General features: G+C 57.5%; 2 protein-coding genes and 1 non-coding gene across 4 annotated transcripts; 2 read left to right on the top strand and 1 right to left on the bottom strand.

Moving 5' to 3' along the window:
* The first annotated feature begins 1,410 nt into the window (after positions 1-1,410).
* Trnan-guu lies at positions 1,411-1,484 on the top strand. The gene has a single exon. It is a non-coding gene; the product is annotated as a tRNA-Asn (tRNA).
* Positions 1,485-1,678: 194 nt separating this feature from the next.
* On the top strand, positions 1,679-9,106 carry Ndufs7 (NADH:ubiquinone oxidoreductase core subunit S7). Of its 2 annotated transcripts, none has more exons than XM_010634933.2 (8): positions 1,679-1,771; positions 4,169-4,205; positions 4,701-4,769; positions 5,117-5,234; positions 6,050-6,229; positions 6,297-6,343; positions 7,324-7,412; positions 8,926-9,106. In XM_010634933.2, the coding sequence occupies exons 1-8, from the start codon at positions 1,756-1,758 to the stop codon at positions 9,021-9,023; spliced, it is 654 nt and encodes a 217-aa protein (XP_010633235.1). In that variant the 5' UTR covers positions 1,679-1,755; the 3' UTR covers positions 9,024-9,106. The 2 variants fall into 2 exon arrangements, with proteins under 2 accessions (XP_010633235.1, XP_010633234.1); XM_010634932.1 differs by having other exon boundaries at positions 1,741-1,771; positions 4,148-4,205.
* A 952-nt stretch (positions 9,107-10,058) lies between these two features.
* Gamt (guanidinoacetate N-methyltransferase) lies at positions 10,059-12,879 on the bottom strand. Its single transcript, XM_010634934.2, has 6 exons — positions 12,681-12,879; positions 11,587-11,732; positions 11,396-11,459; positions 11,090-11,157; positions 10,880-10,990; positions 10,059-10,303 (listed from the first exon to the last, which is right to left on the bottom strand). Exons 1-6 carry the CDS (start codon positions 12,859-12,861, stop codon positions 10,163-10,165), a joined length of 711 nt encoding a protein of 236 aa, XP_010633236.1. The 5' UTR covers positions 12,862-12,879; the 3' UTR covers positions 10,059-10,162.
* Between the last annotated feature and the right edge of the window lie 6 nt (positions 12,880-12,885).

Here is a 12,885-nt window from a genome sequence, read left to right as displayed (position 1 = left end):
TTTCCCTCCCCTCCTCCTTTCTCCAGTGCCCCTTCCTCTACAATCGCCTTCTGCCCTTTCCCCTTCAACCCAGCACCTCATTTTCGCTGCTGTCATCAGAGGCCCAGCTCCTGTCCTGTCCTCTATGGGCCACACCGCCAGTATGCACTCTTGCTCTGGGCCACCATCTCCCCAAAAGCTCGCTGTGGGAAACATGTTCCTTCTCATGGTCCCCGTAGCTCAGGGCCCAGGAACAGCATGGCTGGCAGCTCAGGGTGCTGTCTCTGGAGACTGGGCAGGTGTGGGCTGGGATGTTGGAGGCCTCCTCTCCTCACCCCTCACATCCAGGCCTGCACCATCGGCTCCCCTCAGAGTGAGCAGCCTACCTCGCCTTGGCAGTCATGCTTAGTGTCCCAGGAAGGTGACATTCCTACACAGGCAGAGGGCCCTGAATTGTTGCGTCCCCTGCTGATCCCCAGCAACAGCAGCCTCCCAAGAGGGCAGAAGACAAGGTAACCAGATGTCATGCAGGGCCGTGATGGGGTCTCAATGCAGAAAGAGGACTTGGTCTGTTTTGTGTCACTCGATAGAACTCTTGAGCCAAGCATAACGGCACAGGACTGTCACCCCATCTGAGAGACAGGCAGGAGGATCTCGAGTTTAAACTTGGCCTTGCCAATTTCATGACTTAGCAAGACCTTGTGTCAAAAAAAGATTTTTTAAAGGGCTTGCTAAGTAGCTCAGAGCAAAGACACTAGGTTTGAAGACAGTACCAGAAAAGAAAAAAGAACATGCAAGTAGAAAGTATTTTTGCCAACTCTATTTAGTTGGTATTTAGCTTTACATTTGACAATCATTACTGGCTGTAGACCTACTGATATAAAAAATATCGAATCCACCTCCAGCACTAAAAATAAATAAATAAATAAATAAAAAATACAGTCTCACTGTGTAGTTCAGGCTGGCCTTCGACTCACTAGGTAGCCCAGGTTGGCCTCGAACTCTTGGCAATCCTGCCTTTGCTTCCCGAGAGCTGGGATTACAGGCGCGAACCACCCCACGCAATGCAGAAAAAAAAAAAAAAAAAAAAAAGGAAAAAATTTTGTTAATAATAAGCGAGGAAAGAAGGGACAGATGTTTGCACTAAAATTATAAAGCCTCTGAATGAGGCAATTCAATTTCTGGTTTAATGAGAACCGACGTTCGACTTGGGACGCCAACTATTTCTGCCAAAACCCAAGACAGAACTAAGGACCTTTAGTTCTTCTACCTAATGCTCTCCCAATTGAGCTATTTCAGCCGAGAAGCCAGGACCGCTCCTTTCTAGACTCCGCCCAGAGGCGAGGCGCCTTGTGCAGGTGCAGCTCGTCCCACACGCGCCTGTTGCACATACCTCATAAGAGTGCGTCCGTAAGGCCGTCTGCTAGCACGGTCTCTGTGGCGCAATCGGTTAGCGCGTTCGGCTGTTAACCGAAAGGTTGGTGGTTCGAGCCCACCCAGGGACGGAGGTGTTTTCTACCCTTTTACTTTTCGGAATCAAAAGAAAACTCGTGCAGTGTGTTTTCTTTTGTCACCCTTAGCCCCACGACCTTTCTTTCGGAGGGATTCGTCTGGAAACACGTGGCGTGGTCACGAACAGGGAGGAGAAAGCAGCGGAACGACTCGACTCCGGGTTCCAGTTTCTGTACACATCCTGAGCCGCTTTCGGTGACGGCCCCGAGGACCCGGAGCACTAAGAGGGCGGACCACAGAGGTTGTCTGAAGGCCGAAACCAAGATGGCGGCGCTGGCGGGTGAGCGCGGGGGCCCGGGCTTTGGGTTCGCGGGGCCGTCGCTGTCCGGGTTCTGGGACCGCGGGGACTTAGGGGTCCCAGAGCCCAGGCTGGGGAACGTTGGGTACACCGGGGACCTAGGACACCATGGCCTGGGTTTCTGCCGGCGTCCGGCGCCTGTGTGGAGGTAGACCCTGCCTTCTCTGGATAAAGTGACTGAATAAACTGTGACATGGAATAAAATCGTAGGATGGAAAGAAACCTGAGATACTGAGAGACAGTTATCAAATACTGTTGCAAAACCCGATTGGTAACAAAGTGTGGTGGAGCAGGCTTGTAATCCTAGCACTCCAAAGGCTGAGGATCCTGCGAGTTCAAGGCCAACCTAAGCTACGTAGTGAGACCCTGTCTCAAAAAAGAGAGAGAGAGAGAGAGAAAGACAACCTAATTGATGACTTACTTACCTATGTGCTTTGATTGTTAATGCATGTGACCCCAGGTCTGGGGTAGGTCTAGCAGTTATATGGAGTAGGGGGACTCGATTGATTCTTGAAGTTGTCTGCTGCATCCGTAACACGGTTAGGACTCTGGTTTTGCTGATGAAAAGTTGCACGTCTTGCCAGTACTGTTGTGTTCCTTTGCCTGGGCTCAGAACTGAACAAAAAGCTCATTTTCAATAAGACTTTGATGATAGTGAAGAGGTTATTTGTTTTTCTGTGCAAGTTCCCAGTTCTTCGGAATTCTCACCAGGAATTCTTTGTTTAAAATGCCTGTTCCTAGGGCCGGGATAGCTCAGTGGTTCCGCCACCTGCCTCACAAGCTCAAGGTCCTGAGTTCAATCCCTGGTACCACACACACACACACACACACACACACACACACACACGCACACACACACACAAAAGTAGTGAAAAATGCTTGTTCCAAAGCTGGGTGCATTGGCACACTGCTGCTTGGGAGGCTCAGCTGCTTAGGAGTCTGAGGCAGAAGGATTGCTTCCATCTAGGATTTTTGGACTAGTCTGGCCACCATATAGCAACACACCTATTTCAAAAGAAAAAAAAAGTTCTGTTTTCACACCTCTTAGGTACTCAGCAGGGTGTTTGTTTTGCTCTGTTTCCAAGGCCATTGTCAGTTGTCAAATGGGAAATCTGAGGCTCAGGGAGAGGTAGCTAATCTTTGGGCCCAGCCTCAGGCCTGCCAAGAAGGTAGGTCACTGTCATGTCCTTGGGAGACTTGCAGCCTGTGTGGAGCTGCAGAAAGCAGCACCCTGGGTGAGGTGAAGGCTGGCACAAGGAGGGGGTTGGGGAAGAGGTTGTGTGGCCCCTCATGCTCAGGTGGCTTAGATGACAGAACTTCATTATCCACAGTCCTGGAGGCTGGAGGTCCGACTGATCCAGGGTGTCACAGGCCGGGTTGCTCCTCAGGTCTTGTCGTGGGTTGTGGGTGCTGTTGTCTCCCGAGGACTTCATGTAGTCTTCTCCCTGGGAGTCTGTGTCCTGACCCTGTTTTATTATATGCACCCCAGACCTATGGATCAGGGCCCATGTCAGGAACCTCACCTATCCGTTAATCACCTCTGTAAAGACCCTGTCTCCAAACATGGTGACATTATGAGGTGCTGGGGCGAACGCTTCACTGTGTGCATTTTGGACACAGTTCAGCCATGGATGGTCACCAACCCTGGCCCCTCCAGCTGTCCCATTGTTCACGAAGGTCTCTACTCACCTCCACCACCCCTGCGCCTCCATCCAGGGCGTCCCTCCCCATCTTTCCTTGCAGTCAGCTCCTCCTGGGGTCCTTCCCCGTGTAGGTTGACATGGACGTTGCCTTTGCTGCCTTCCTGGATGCATGTCTGGGGCACAGGGCAGTTCCTGGCAGGATCTGAAACCCTCAAGCCCCAGCCCAGTGTCCAGAGCCTGGAGTCAGGTACCGAGCCTGTATGCCAGGCACAGCCAAGGCTGAGGCAAGGGAAGTCCCAGTGTCAGAGGAGGCTTGTGGTGCATGAGTGCACAGAGCCAGAGAAGGGATAGCGCTGGGACCCAGAGGGCCTGGCTGGTCAGTGGGCGCCCCTCCTGAGGCCTTAAGACAAAGAAGTGGCTATGTGCAGCAGGGTGTTCAAGGCAGAGGGAGCAGTAAGGCAAAGACCCCGAGGAGGGACACGACGCGGTGAGCACGGGGAGGGGCCTGATGTGGGATCTGAGTATGCTTCCGGAGGCCGAGGGTCTTCAGCAAGGGAGAGAAACGGCTGCTTTCTGGAAGACCCTTCCTCACCAAGCGCTTGCCGAGTGGCATTGAGACAGTGGAGGGGACTGCAGGGTACGGCCGGAGGGAGCGTGTGCCCTGCTGGGACACCCTGGCCCTGTGGCTCTGAGCACCGCTCACCCTCGCCCCAAGCCCATCCCATTCTCTCCACAGCTTCTGGCCCGCTCTGTGTCCGGATCCTTGGCCTGCGGTGAGTGCTGGTACCTGTCAGGTGGGAGGCTTGGCTGCAGGTGTTGCAGGGCCACCCCCCCAACAAATAGAGGGACCCTTGGAGGTCACTGGTGTGCAGGGCCCTCTGTGCGACATTTGTGGGGTGGCAGAGGCTAGCAGGGCTCGGTGCCCTCAGAGCACACTCCCCTGTCCCAGCAAAGTGTCCTGCAAGCCTGGCTCAAGGACAGCCACCTCCTAGAAACTCGGGCAGGCCTGAGGCCCACGCCTCCCCTCGATCAGGCAGGGAGGGCCTGGTCTCAGGGTTTCCTTCTGTAGCTCTTCCCAGGATCATCCTTACTTAGGCACCGGGTGGCCTGTGCACCCTGAGAAACTTAGATCTGAGCCATTATCTGGGTCGGGGCCTCAGTGAGGGGAGGGGCAGCAAGCAGAGGAGCGAGGGGTCCGAGGAAGGAAGGGACAGTGGGGAAGGGCCGGGCCCTGGGCTCAGGGCAGCCACTTACTGGGGTCTCTGCAGCTCCGGTGTGGGTGTGGCTGTGCAGGCGCAATGCATCCATCAGAGCCAGGCCACCGAGGGCCCGGGCAGGTGAGGCCACCTCCTCCCTCCTCCCCACATCTCTGGTGCCTTCTGGGTGCTGCATCCTGGTCCCCTGGGAGCCCTGTGGCTGCATGCATCCTGGGGTCCTGGATGCTGATGGTGCCTCACAGAACCCTTGGACGCAGCCATGCCTCGTTCCTCATCTTCAGTGTGTCCTGGCTGCAGCCTGGGCCTCAGGGTTCGTCCTGTGCTATCCAGGGACCCTGCCTATGACTGCTCCTTTGTTCCCAACTCCAGGCAGCTACCCCAGACTGGGTGCCTGGGCAGGGGCTGTTGGTGGCCACCCCCTGGCTGTGTCACTGACACCTTCCATGCCTGTGTGTCCCTGTACCCAGCACCCAGCCTGCTGTGCCCAAGGTTGGAGCCGTGGTCCCAAAGCCCCCCACACTCCCGACGAGCCGCGGCGAGTATGTGGTGGCCAAGCTGGATGACCTCGTCAACTGGGCCCGCCGGGTGAGCTCTGCTGTCCCCTTCCCGGGGACACACACAGCACCCCGGGGATGAAGCTTGACTCTCCTGAGCATCCCCCTCCCTCCCCACTGCCTGGTCTCCTTGCCCTGGACACAGTGAGCCAACCACTGCTCCTACAGGTCTCGTTCTGGCCTCTGAGTTTGTTTTTTTTTCTCTTCTAATATGAAAGTGATTTTTATCTTCAAAAAGCCATGCTTTCTGAACGCTGTAGGTCCCCAGTAAAGTCTGCCATGACATGCATCCCTGTGACCAGCTGGCCACTCCCCGCAGCTCTGCCTGGTGCCCCGCCTCACAGTCATGCAAGTCTCACAGTGGCCCATTGATGGCGAGCTCGGCTCTGCCTCCCACGTTGTCTGTTGAGCTCTGTGCCTGGGGCGGCTCCTGCGGGAACCCACAGCTGCCATCATGGAGCTGCCCACTGCAGGCCCTTTTTAATCACCGAAGCCCAGGAACATGGCCAGGGTCTGTCTAGTGCAGGTGCCAGCCAGGTGGCCCTGGCCATCTAGGCCAAGGGGTGAGCTGTTCCCACTCTGCAGCCCAGGCCCTGCCACCCACATCCACACATCTGTTGATGGCCATCAGACCCAGGGCAAAAGGAGCAGGAGGTTTGCGGGAAACAAGACATCAAATGTTGGAGGACGCACACAGCGTCCAGGGCTGCCTTGGAAGTGGGGTTGGGAATGGCGCTGGTTCTGAGCCCTCTCCTGGGCCTGGAGCCTGGCCGCTACCCTCCCTGGTTCTGAAGCGAGGCTAGGGACCTGAGTGTCAGGTGACTGACTGGCCTGGCCCTCTCCCAGAGCTCTCTCTGGCCCATGACCTTCGGCCTGGCCTGCTGCGCCGTGGAGATGATGCACATGGCTGCACCCCGCTACGACATGGACCGCTTCGGCGTGGTCTTCCGTGCCAGCCCGCGCCAGGCCGACGTGATGATCGTGGCTGGCACGCTCACCAACAAGATGGCCCCGGCGCTCCGTAAGGTAGGCCCAGCCCTCCCCAGCCCTCCCGCCCTGACGCACAGGGAACCTGATTCTGCGCCTCCTCCAGGTCTACGACCAGATGCCAGAGCCACGCTACGTCGTGTCCATGGGGAGGTGAGTGCTACCCCACCCCACGCTTGCCCCTCACATCTGTCCAGGTATCACGGGGAGGCCCTTAGCCGTACCTAGCTGTCACCTGTCACGTGCCCACTGCCCTCTCCCAGGCTGCTTCGCTATCTACTCCCAGCCCAGATGGCAGGTGGCCTCCTTTCCACCCAGCTCCGTGCTGTGTAAGTGCACCCTTTGAAAGTGCCAGGAGATGCGTGACTGTTGTCACTGTTTAGTTCCAAAACTCTCTTATCACCACAAAAAAGCCCTATCCGTCCCCATGAGCAGTCACCCTCCCCCAGCCCCAGCACCCCTGAGTCCACTTCCTGTCTCTGGAGTCGCCTGTCCTGGGTGTTTCCTGTCCGTGGAGCCCACACTGTGTCCTCCATGTCTGGCGTCTCACTGAGCACAGCGTCCTCAAGGTCTGTCCGTGCTCTGGCGAGTGTCACAGCTTCGCTCCTATGGTTGGCTGAGTGATGTCCCAGTGTGAGGACTTACGAGTAACCTAATTCAAACGTCTGTAGAACATTCCAGAGTTCACTCGGCCTGACACGGTAGTTATTTCCATTCCTGGCCCTGGTGAGCCGTGTGATGCATGACGCTACAGGCATTTCTGGGTCTCCCAGTGTGCGTGGACCCCAGTAGCAGAGAGGGGGTGGGTGGAGCTTCCATGCTGCTCCCCAGACAGGGCTGCCTCCCGCCCTCCCTACGCCCCGGCTCTGATCTTGGCTGTTTGAAGGAGAAGGGGCTTTCTGTCAGTGGGTCTCCAACCCCACACTCCCCGGGGGAGTTCACCGTCAGAGCCCTGGGCGGACGCTTCCCATGTTTCCCAGCGCACATTTACTTGTGCACCCTGTCCCAGAAGGTTCCTGGAGGTGCTTTGTCTCTGCTGCCCCCCACCCCTGGTGGCCAGGTGCTGGAGAGCAGAGGGGGTGGGCAGGGGCCCACAGGGGCCAGGGTGCCCCTCAGAGTGTTTTCTCCCCCAGCTGTGCCAACGGAGGAGGTTACTACCACTATTCCTACTCTGTCGTGAGGGGCTGTGACCGCATCGTGCCTGTGGACATCTATGTGCCAGGTGAGGGCAGCCTGGGCCTGTTCACTCTGCCTCTCCCCCATCCACATCCACACTGTGGACGGGCAGGTCAGGGTCCTCGAGAAACAGCGCCACCCCAGGCCTTAGCCCCCTTGGTCATAGGGTCTCCCAGGGTGGTGGCCTGGTCCCTGTGTCAGAAGTCAGAGTAGCAGAAGGGAATTCATTCATTGCAATTACTAAAACTAACAAGAAAAGGTCTCTGGTGGGGGGTAGGACATTGTCTCTAAAAGGGAGCTGGGTGTGGTGGCACACTGAAGCAGGAGGCTGAGGCAGGAGCATTACCATGGCTTCAAGGCCAGCTTGGGCTATACAGTGAGACCCTGTTTCAAAAAAAAATTTTTTTTTTTTTGTACTGAGGGTTGAACTCAGGCCCTTGTACTTTTTAAAAAGTGGGGTGTGCGGAGTGCTGGAAATGTAGGTGGGTGGTGGTTTTAACCTCTGTGATTTCAGAAGAATAAAAAAGTTCAGGGTGCTCAGTTAACTTTGAATGTCAGAATCACAATGAATAATAATTTTTAAAGGACTGGGGATTTAGCTCAGTGGTTCTGCCTATCTCATAAGCGCAAGGACCCGAGTTTGATCCCCAGTACCAAAAAAAAAAAAACAAAACAGCAGCTGGGCATGGTGGTACACATTTGATATCCCAACACTTGGGAGGCTGAGGCAGGAGGATCGCTGTGAGTTCGAGACCAGCTTGGCCTACACAGTGAGTTCCAGGGCAGTCTCAACTACATAGTGAGACCCTGTCTCAAAAAACCAAAAAAAAAAAAAAAAAAACAGCAACTGGGCATGGTGGTACACATTTGTTATCCCAACACTTGGGAGACTGAGGCAGGAGGATCGCTGTGAGTTCGAGACCAGCTTGGCCTACACAGTGAGTTCCAGGGCAGGCTCAACTACATAGTGAGACCCTGTCTCAAAAAACCAAAAAAAAAAAAAAAAACAGCAACTGGGCATGGTGGTACACATTTGTTATCCCAACACTTGGGAGACTGAGGCAGGAGGATCGCTGTGAGTTCGAGACCAGCTTGGCCTACACAGTGAGTTCCAGGGCAGGCTCAACTACATAGTGAGACCCTGTCTCAAAAAACCAAAAAAAAAAAAAAAAAACCCAGAAAGGGCCAGGGATTTAGCTCAGTGGTGCTGTGCTGCTTCGAAAGCACAAGGTCCTGAGTTTGGCCCCTATACCAAAAAAAAACAAAAGTCTGTCCTACATGGTACTTATCAAGCACTGGTTGTGTGAGGTTCACACTTAGCTGCCATCCTTTATTCTACCTGGCAGTCAGTCCGGTGGTGTCCCTCTGCATGTGGGACATGTCAGTTTGCTTAGCTCTGTGAGTGGGGAGGTCACCCTCTCAGTCCTAGGCCTCTCCCGAAGGCTGGCATGGGGCCCCTCACTAGTCCAAGGCTGCTCCTCCCAACTTTCCCAGGGACTGGTGCTGAGGAGAGAGCTCCCGGGAGGCTGGGCTGGGAGACTGAAGCTCGATCCCCACAGGCTGCCCACCCACGGCTGAGGCCCTGCTCTACGGCATCCTGCAGCTGCAGCGAAAAATCAAGAGGGAGAAGAGACTCAGGATCTGGTACCGCCGGTAGTGCCCACAGCCACACTGCAGTCCTGACCCACTGGCACCTCTGGAGCGGCCCGAGATTGTGAATAAACCGAGACTGTAAATAGACCCCACTGATTCCACTGGTGCCCTGTGCACTGTGGGTGGGGACCAGGTATCCTGTGCCCACTGGGCGGGGTTTCCCCTGCGTTTTTCATGGATGAGAACACCAAGGCCCAGAGTTGAGCTATCACCTAGCTACAACCCTTCCTGGGACGGTCTGGCTTTGGAGAGCAAGAAGCTGGGTCCCCTGACTCAGTTTCCTCAGTAGCAAAGCCTCCCCTTGTCGCTTCCCCACACCTCAGGGTTGGGGCAGTGGCCTCTGAGTGAGGGGCAGTGGGGACCGCACATGGCCAGTGATAGGCTAAGGAGAGACGGCCTGGGTCCCTTGCAACTGTCCCTCAGCCTGGAGATGTGGGTGCAGTCCAGATGAGCCCCTCAATACCCAGCTCTACCTCTCCTAGCCCGCCCTCAGAGACGCCACATCCCCAGTCCACGCCTTCCTAATGACACTCATTCAGCAGACTGGAGACGGGTCCTGCAGGTCCTCGGTATGTGCCCGCGCATATCGATGGCTCCCTGCCTCAGGCACGGGGACAGTGCTGCCTGGTCCTGCCCAAGGGCAGCTTCTAGGGCAAAACCACGCAGAGCGGGAACAGTGCTGTGGGCAGGAACGGCTCGATCCTGGTCCCTGGTCAGGAGCCCATAGGCGGGTCCCTGGAAAGCGGGTCCCCAGAAGAGGGGGGCAGCTCCCCTGGGGCCCATATGAGTCGAGAACTGGCTAGGGATGAGGGTGGCGGCTCTGGGGGACAGATGGGGCCAGGCCACAGTGGGAGCCAAGACACTTGAACGCAAATGCACTCATTTCGGGCTGACTCCGCAAGACTCCCAGCCTTGGGGACACCCTCTTAGTTCCTGCTGCAAACCACTGGGTGAGCAGCACGGCCGCCCAGGGCATGGGCAGTGTCAGGCAGGACGATGGGCCCCAAAGGGTGACGGTACTCGCAGCTGCACTCGGGGCGCGCCAGCCAGGCCAGTGCCCACCTTTATTTTACCCTTGTGCCCTGGAGGGAGGCCACCCGTGTCCCATGGCTGGTTCTCAGACACACCGAGGAGGGTGGGCACTCACTGCTTGGTAACCAGGGGCGTGATCATCTGTGGGAAGGCGTAGTAGCGGCAGTCGGCCGGTGGCACCAGCCCCATCACCTCCGTGCGAATATTCTCCCGCCGGAAGCCTGCCTCCTGCAGCGCTGGCACCTGTGTCTCCTGCTGGGACAGGCATGGGTCACCCCAGGGCCACCCCAAGCACAGCACTGGAAGTACATAGCACCAGGTGTGGACAGGACTGTCAAGTTGAGAGGCCTGAGCAGCAGTGCCCTCCTACCCCTGGTATCCTCGAATGCCATCCCTAGACTTGCATCCCAGGGACAGGGAGATGCTCACTCCCACCTGTGCAGGCCTGTGTCCTTGCCAGTGAGTTTCACAGCAAAAGAACCAGGACAGCAAAGGACCTGGAAAGCTACCCTCTTGGCATCATGGGATGTGGCAGGCTCTCAGGACAGCAGCTTAGAGCAACAAGGTGATTGGAAGTCCTGGGAGGGCACTGGGGTTGGCAGTGGAGCACAGAGGGAATGTGAGGGGCTCAGGCTGAATCCCAAGGGCACTGGGGAGCTATGGGAGGTGGGTGAGCTGCGGAGGGCCTTGTCTGGTTTCCAAATGGAAAATAACAACACATTCCAAGCCTCCCATGGTCTGTGGGAGGAAGGGGTCCTCCCCAAGATGTAGGGCAACTCCAGCTACTCCCCAACATCATTGCCTAGCTTTACGGTAGGAAAGTCGTACCTCAAACATGGTGGTGATGTCTGAGTACTTGGACTTCATGAGCTCGCCCCAGGAGGTGAGGTTGCAGTAGGTGAGGATGCCCCCTGGCTTCAGCAGGCGAAAGGCATGGTTCTAGGGGACAGTAGTCAGAAGGGCAGTTGAGGTGTGGACAGACCCCCCATGGGCTGCTGCACCCTAGCAAGGTGGGAAAGAGGGGTGCCTGGTGCCTACTTTGATGAAGTTGAACTGGTGCGTGTGCCAGGTCTCCTCTGACAGTGGGTACGTGTCGTACAGGATCCCTGCATGGGGGACACCAGCCGGACCGTTCAGGGTCACTCAGCAGCCTCAGCCTGCTCATCCCAGAGCGGGAAGGCCAGACCACCCAAATGCCCATCTGCCTGCCTGCCAGGCCCTCCTGTGTCCCTGCCCACCCAGGCTCTGTCCCCCAAGAGCACAGCAGAGAGTGGTGCCACTGCAGGCAGAGGCTCCACATCCCCCATCGGGTGTCCTCCCCATCCTGCTCCCAGAGCCCCTCACCATCAAAGTGACCATCCGGTAGTGTGGGTGCCACATCCTCCCACAGGCCTTTCAAGGGTGTAACCTGGGGGGGAGGAAAACAGGGTGAAGGGCAGAGAGGCCCTCAAGACCTATCCACCTGCAGAAAAGGATTCCCAAGGGAGACGACCACCCTTCATCCAGGCCCCAGGAGCCCAGCTAGCGGGCGGCACCTTGTGTGGCTGCTGCTGGGCCCAGGTCTGGAGCCGCTGGAAGACGCCATCATTACACTCAATGATCCAATGCTCGGTGATGGGGGCCTCCTGCACCTTTGAGGCTGCAATGGCCATGCCGAAGCCCACCTCCAGGACCCGGCCCCCTGTGCAGACAGACAGAAGGCCCGGGCATCACACGCTGGGCCCAGGTGGGCAGCTGCCTGGCGGATGGGGCACTGGGGAGGGGCCCTGCCTGTGGGTCATGTTTGCCACAAGGACAGGTGTAACAGCTGTCCTGTGCCAGCCCTGGCCAGTGACCAGAGAGAGGTGGCGAGCCGGGTAGGACTTGCACAGCTGGGTTTGGGCCCAGCCCCTGGAGGCGGGGAGGGGGGAGCTCTGGACTTTGAGCCCAGGCCTACGCTGTTTGTACTGGTGGCTCTTATCGCTCTAGTTGGCTACTTTTCTGTCCCCTTTCCTCCTTCCAGCTTGCAAGGGCAAGGCCTGAAGAGACCAGGGAGGGGATGGTCTGCTTCCTCCCTCCTCTTGCCACTCTGCTCAGGGACAACAAATGTGTGCATTTGCCAGGTGGGAACACTGAGGCCCGGCACCCGGGTGCCACACGCTCTGGACAGGCCTGTGGAGCTGAGGGAGCCCTGGGCACCCCTTGGGCCACGGCTGGCCAGTGCAGAACCACCCCACCAGACAGCTGTCTCCCTAGCTCTGCTTTCCCCAGCTATTCTTAGCCACTGGCGCGGCCTCCCAGGCTAGACTGAGCAGCCTCCTGCCCCACGTCCCAAAGCCCAGATCCTCCGCCCTTGCCGCAGATGAGGGCCCGCAACACCAATTTCCACCCTGGAGCGGTGCGTCTGAGGACACAGCTTAGGGAGGAGCTCTTATCTCCCCGGAGGAGTAAATTCCAGGTCCCACCGTGAGCGGGGTCGAGGTAGCGGGGCTGTGCCTGCGCCCCTCTCCTTTACTGCCTCCGGTACACTACTGGCAGCTCCATTAGCCAGGCGAGGAAACCGAGGCACACAGAGATGCTAGAGCACCTGGGTTGGACCTGAGGTTGCCCCAGCCTCAGTTTACCCCGCGCCAGCGCGGGCGGGAGCTACCTCTGGAGGAGGCGGCGGCCGCCAGCGAGTGCATGTAGGGCGTCTCCCACCGCTCCATCACCGGCTTGCCCAGGATCTCCAGGTGTGTGTCGGTCACATTGTAGGCGGCTGGCGCCGCGCGCCATGCAGGGGCGCAGTCCTCGCCCGGCACGAAGAGCGGGTCGGCGGCGGGTAGGCTCATGTCGGAGCCCAGCGAACCCAGGCT

This window comes from Fukomys damarensis, unplaced genomic scaffold, assembly GCF_012274545.1.
Source record: "Fukomys damarensis isolate Sample0158 unplaced genomic scaffold, DMR_v1.0_HiC HiC_scaffold_37, whole genome shotgun sequence".
NCBI lineage: Eukaryota > Metazoa > Chordata > Mammalia > Rodentia > Bathyergidae > Fukomys > Fukomys damarensis.
Note: the sequence above shows the minus strand (reverse complement) of the source record. Positions and strands in the feature narration are given on the sequence as shown.

Excerpts from the sequence above, each read along its gene's own strand:
- Ndufs7 (XM_010634932.1), top strand. Across the intron at positions 4,770-5,116 it reads GCCACCGAGGGCCCGGGCAG|CACCCAGCCTGCTGTGCCCA; the intron begins GTGAGGCCACCT and ends CCCTGTACCCAG. Across the intron at positions 6,344-7,323 it reads TACGTCGTGTCCATGGGGAG|CTGTGCCAACGGAGGAGGTT; the intron begins GTGAGTGCTACC and ends TTTCTCCCCCAG.
- Gamt (XM_010634934.2), bottom strand. The coding sequence starts at position 12,861 with ATGAGCCTACCCGCCGCCGACCCGCTCTTCGTGCCGGGCGAGGACTGC. Across the intron at positions 11,733-12,680 it reads GGCCGCCGCCTCCTCCAGAG|GGGGCCGGGTCCTGGAGGTG; the intron begins GTAGCTCCCGCC and ends CTGTCTGCACAG. Across the intron at positions 10,304-10,879 it reads ACATCACCACCATGTTTGAG|GAGACACAGGTGCCAGCGCT; the intron begins GTACGACTTTCC and ends CTGTCCCAGCAG.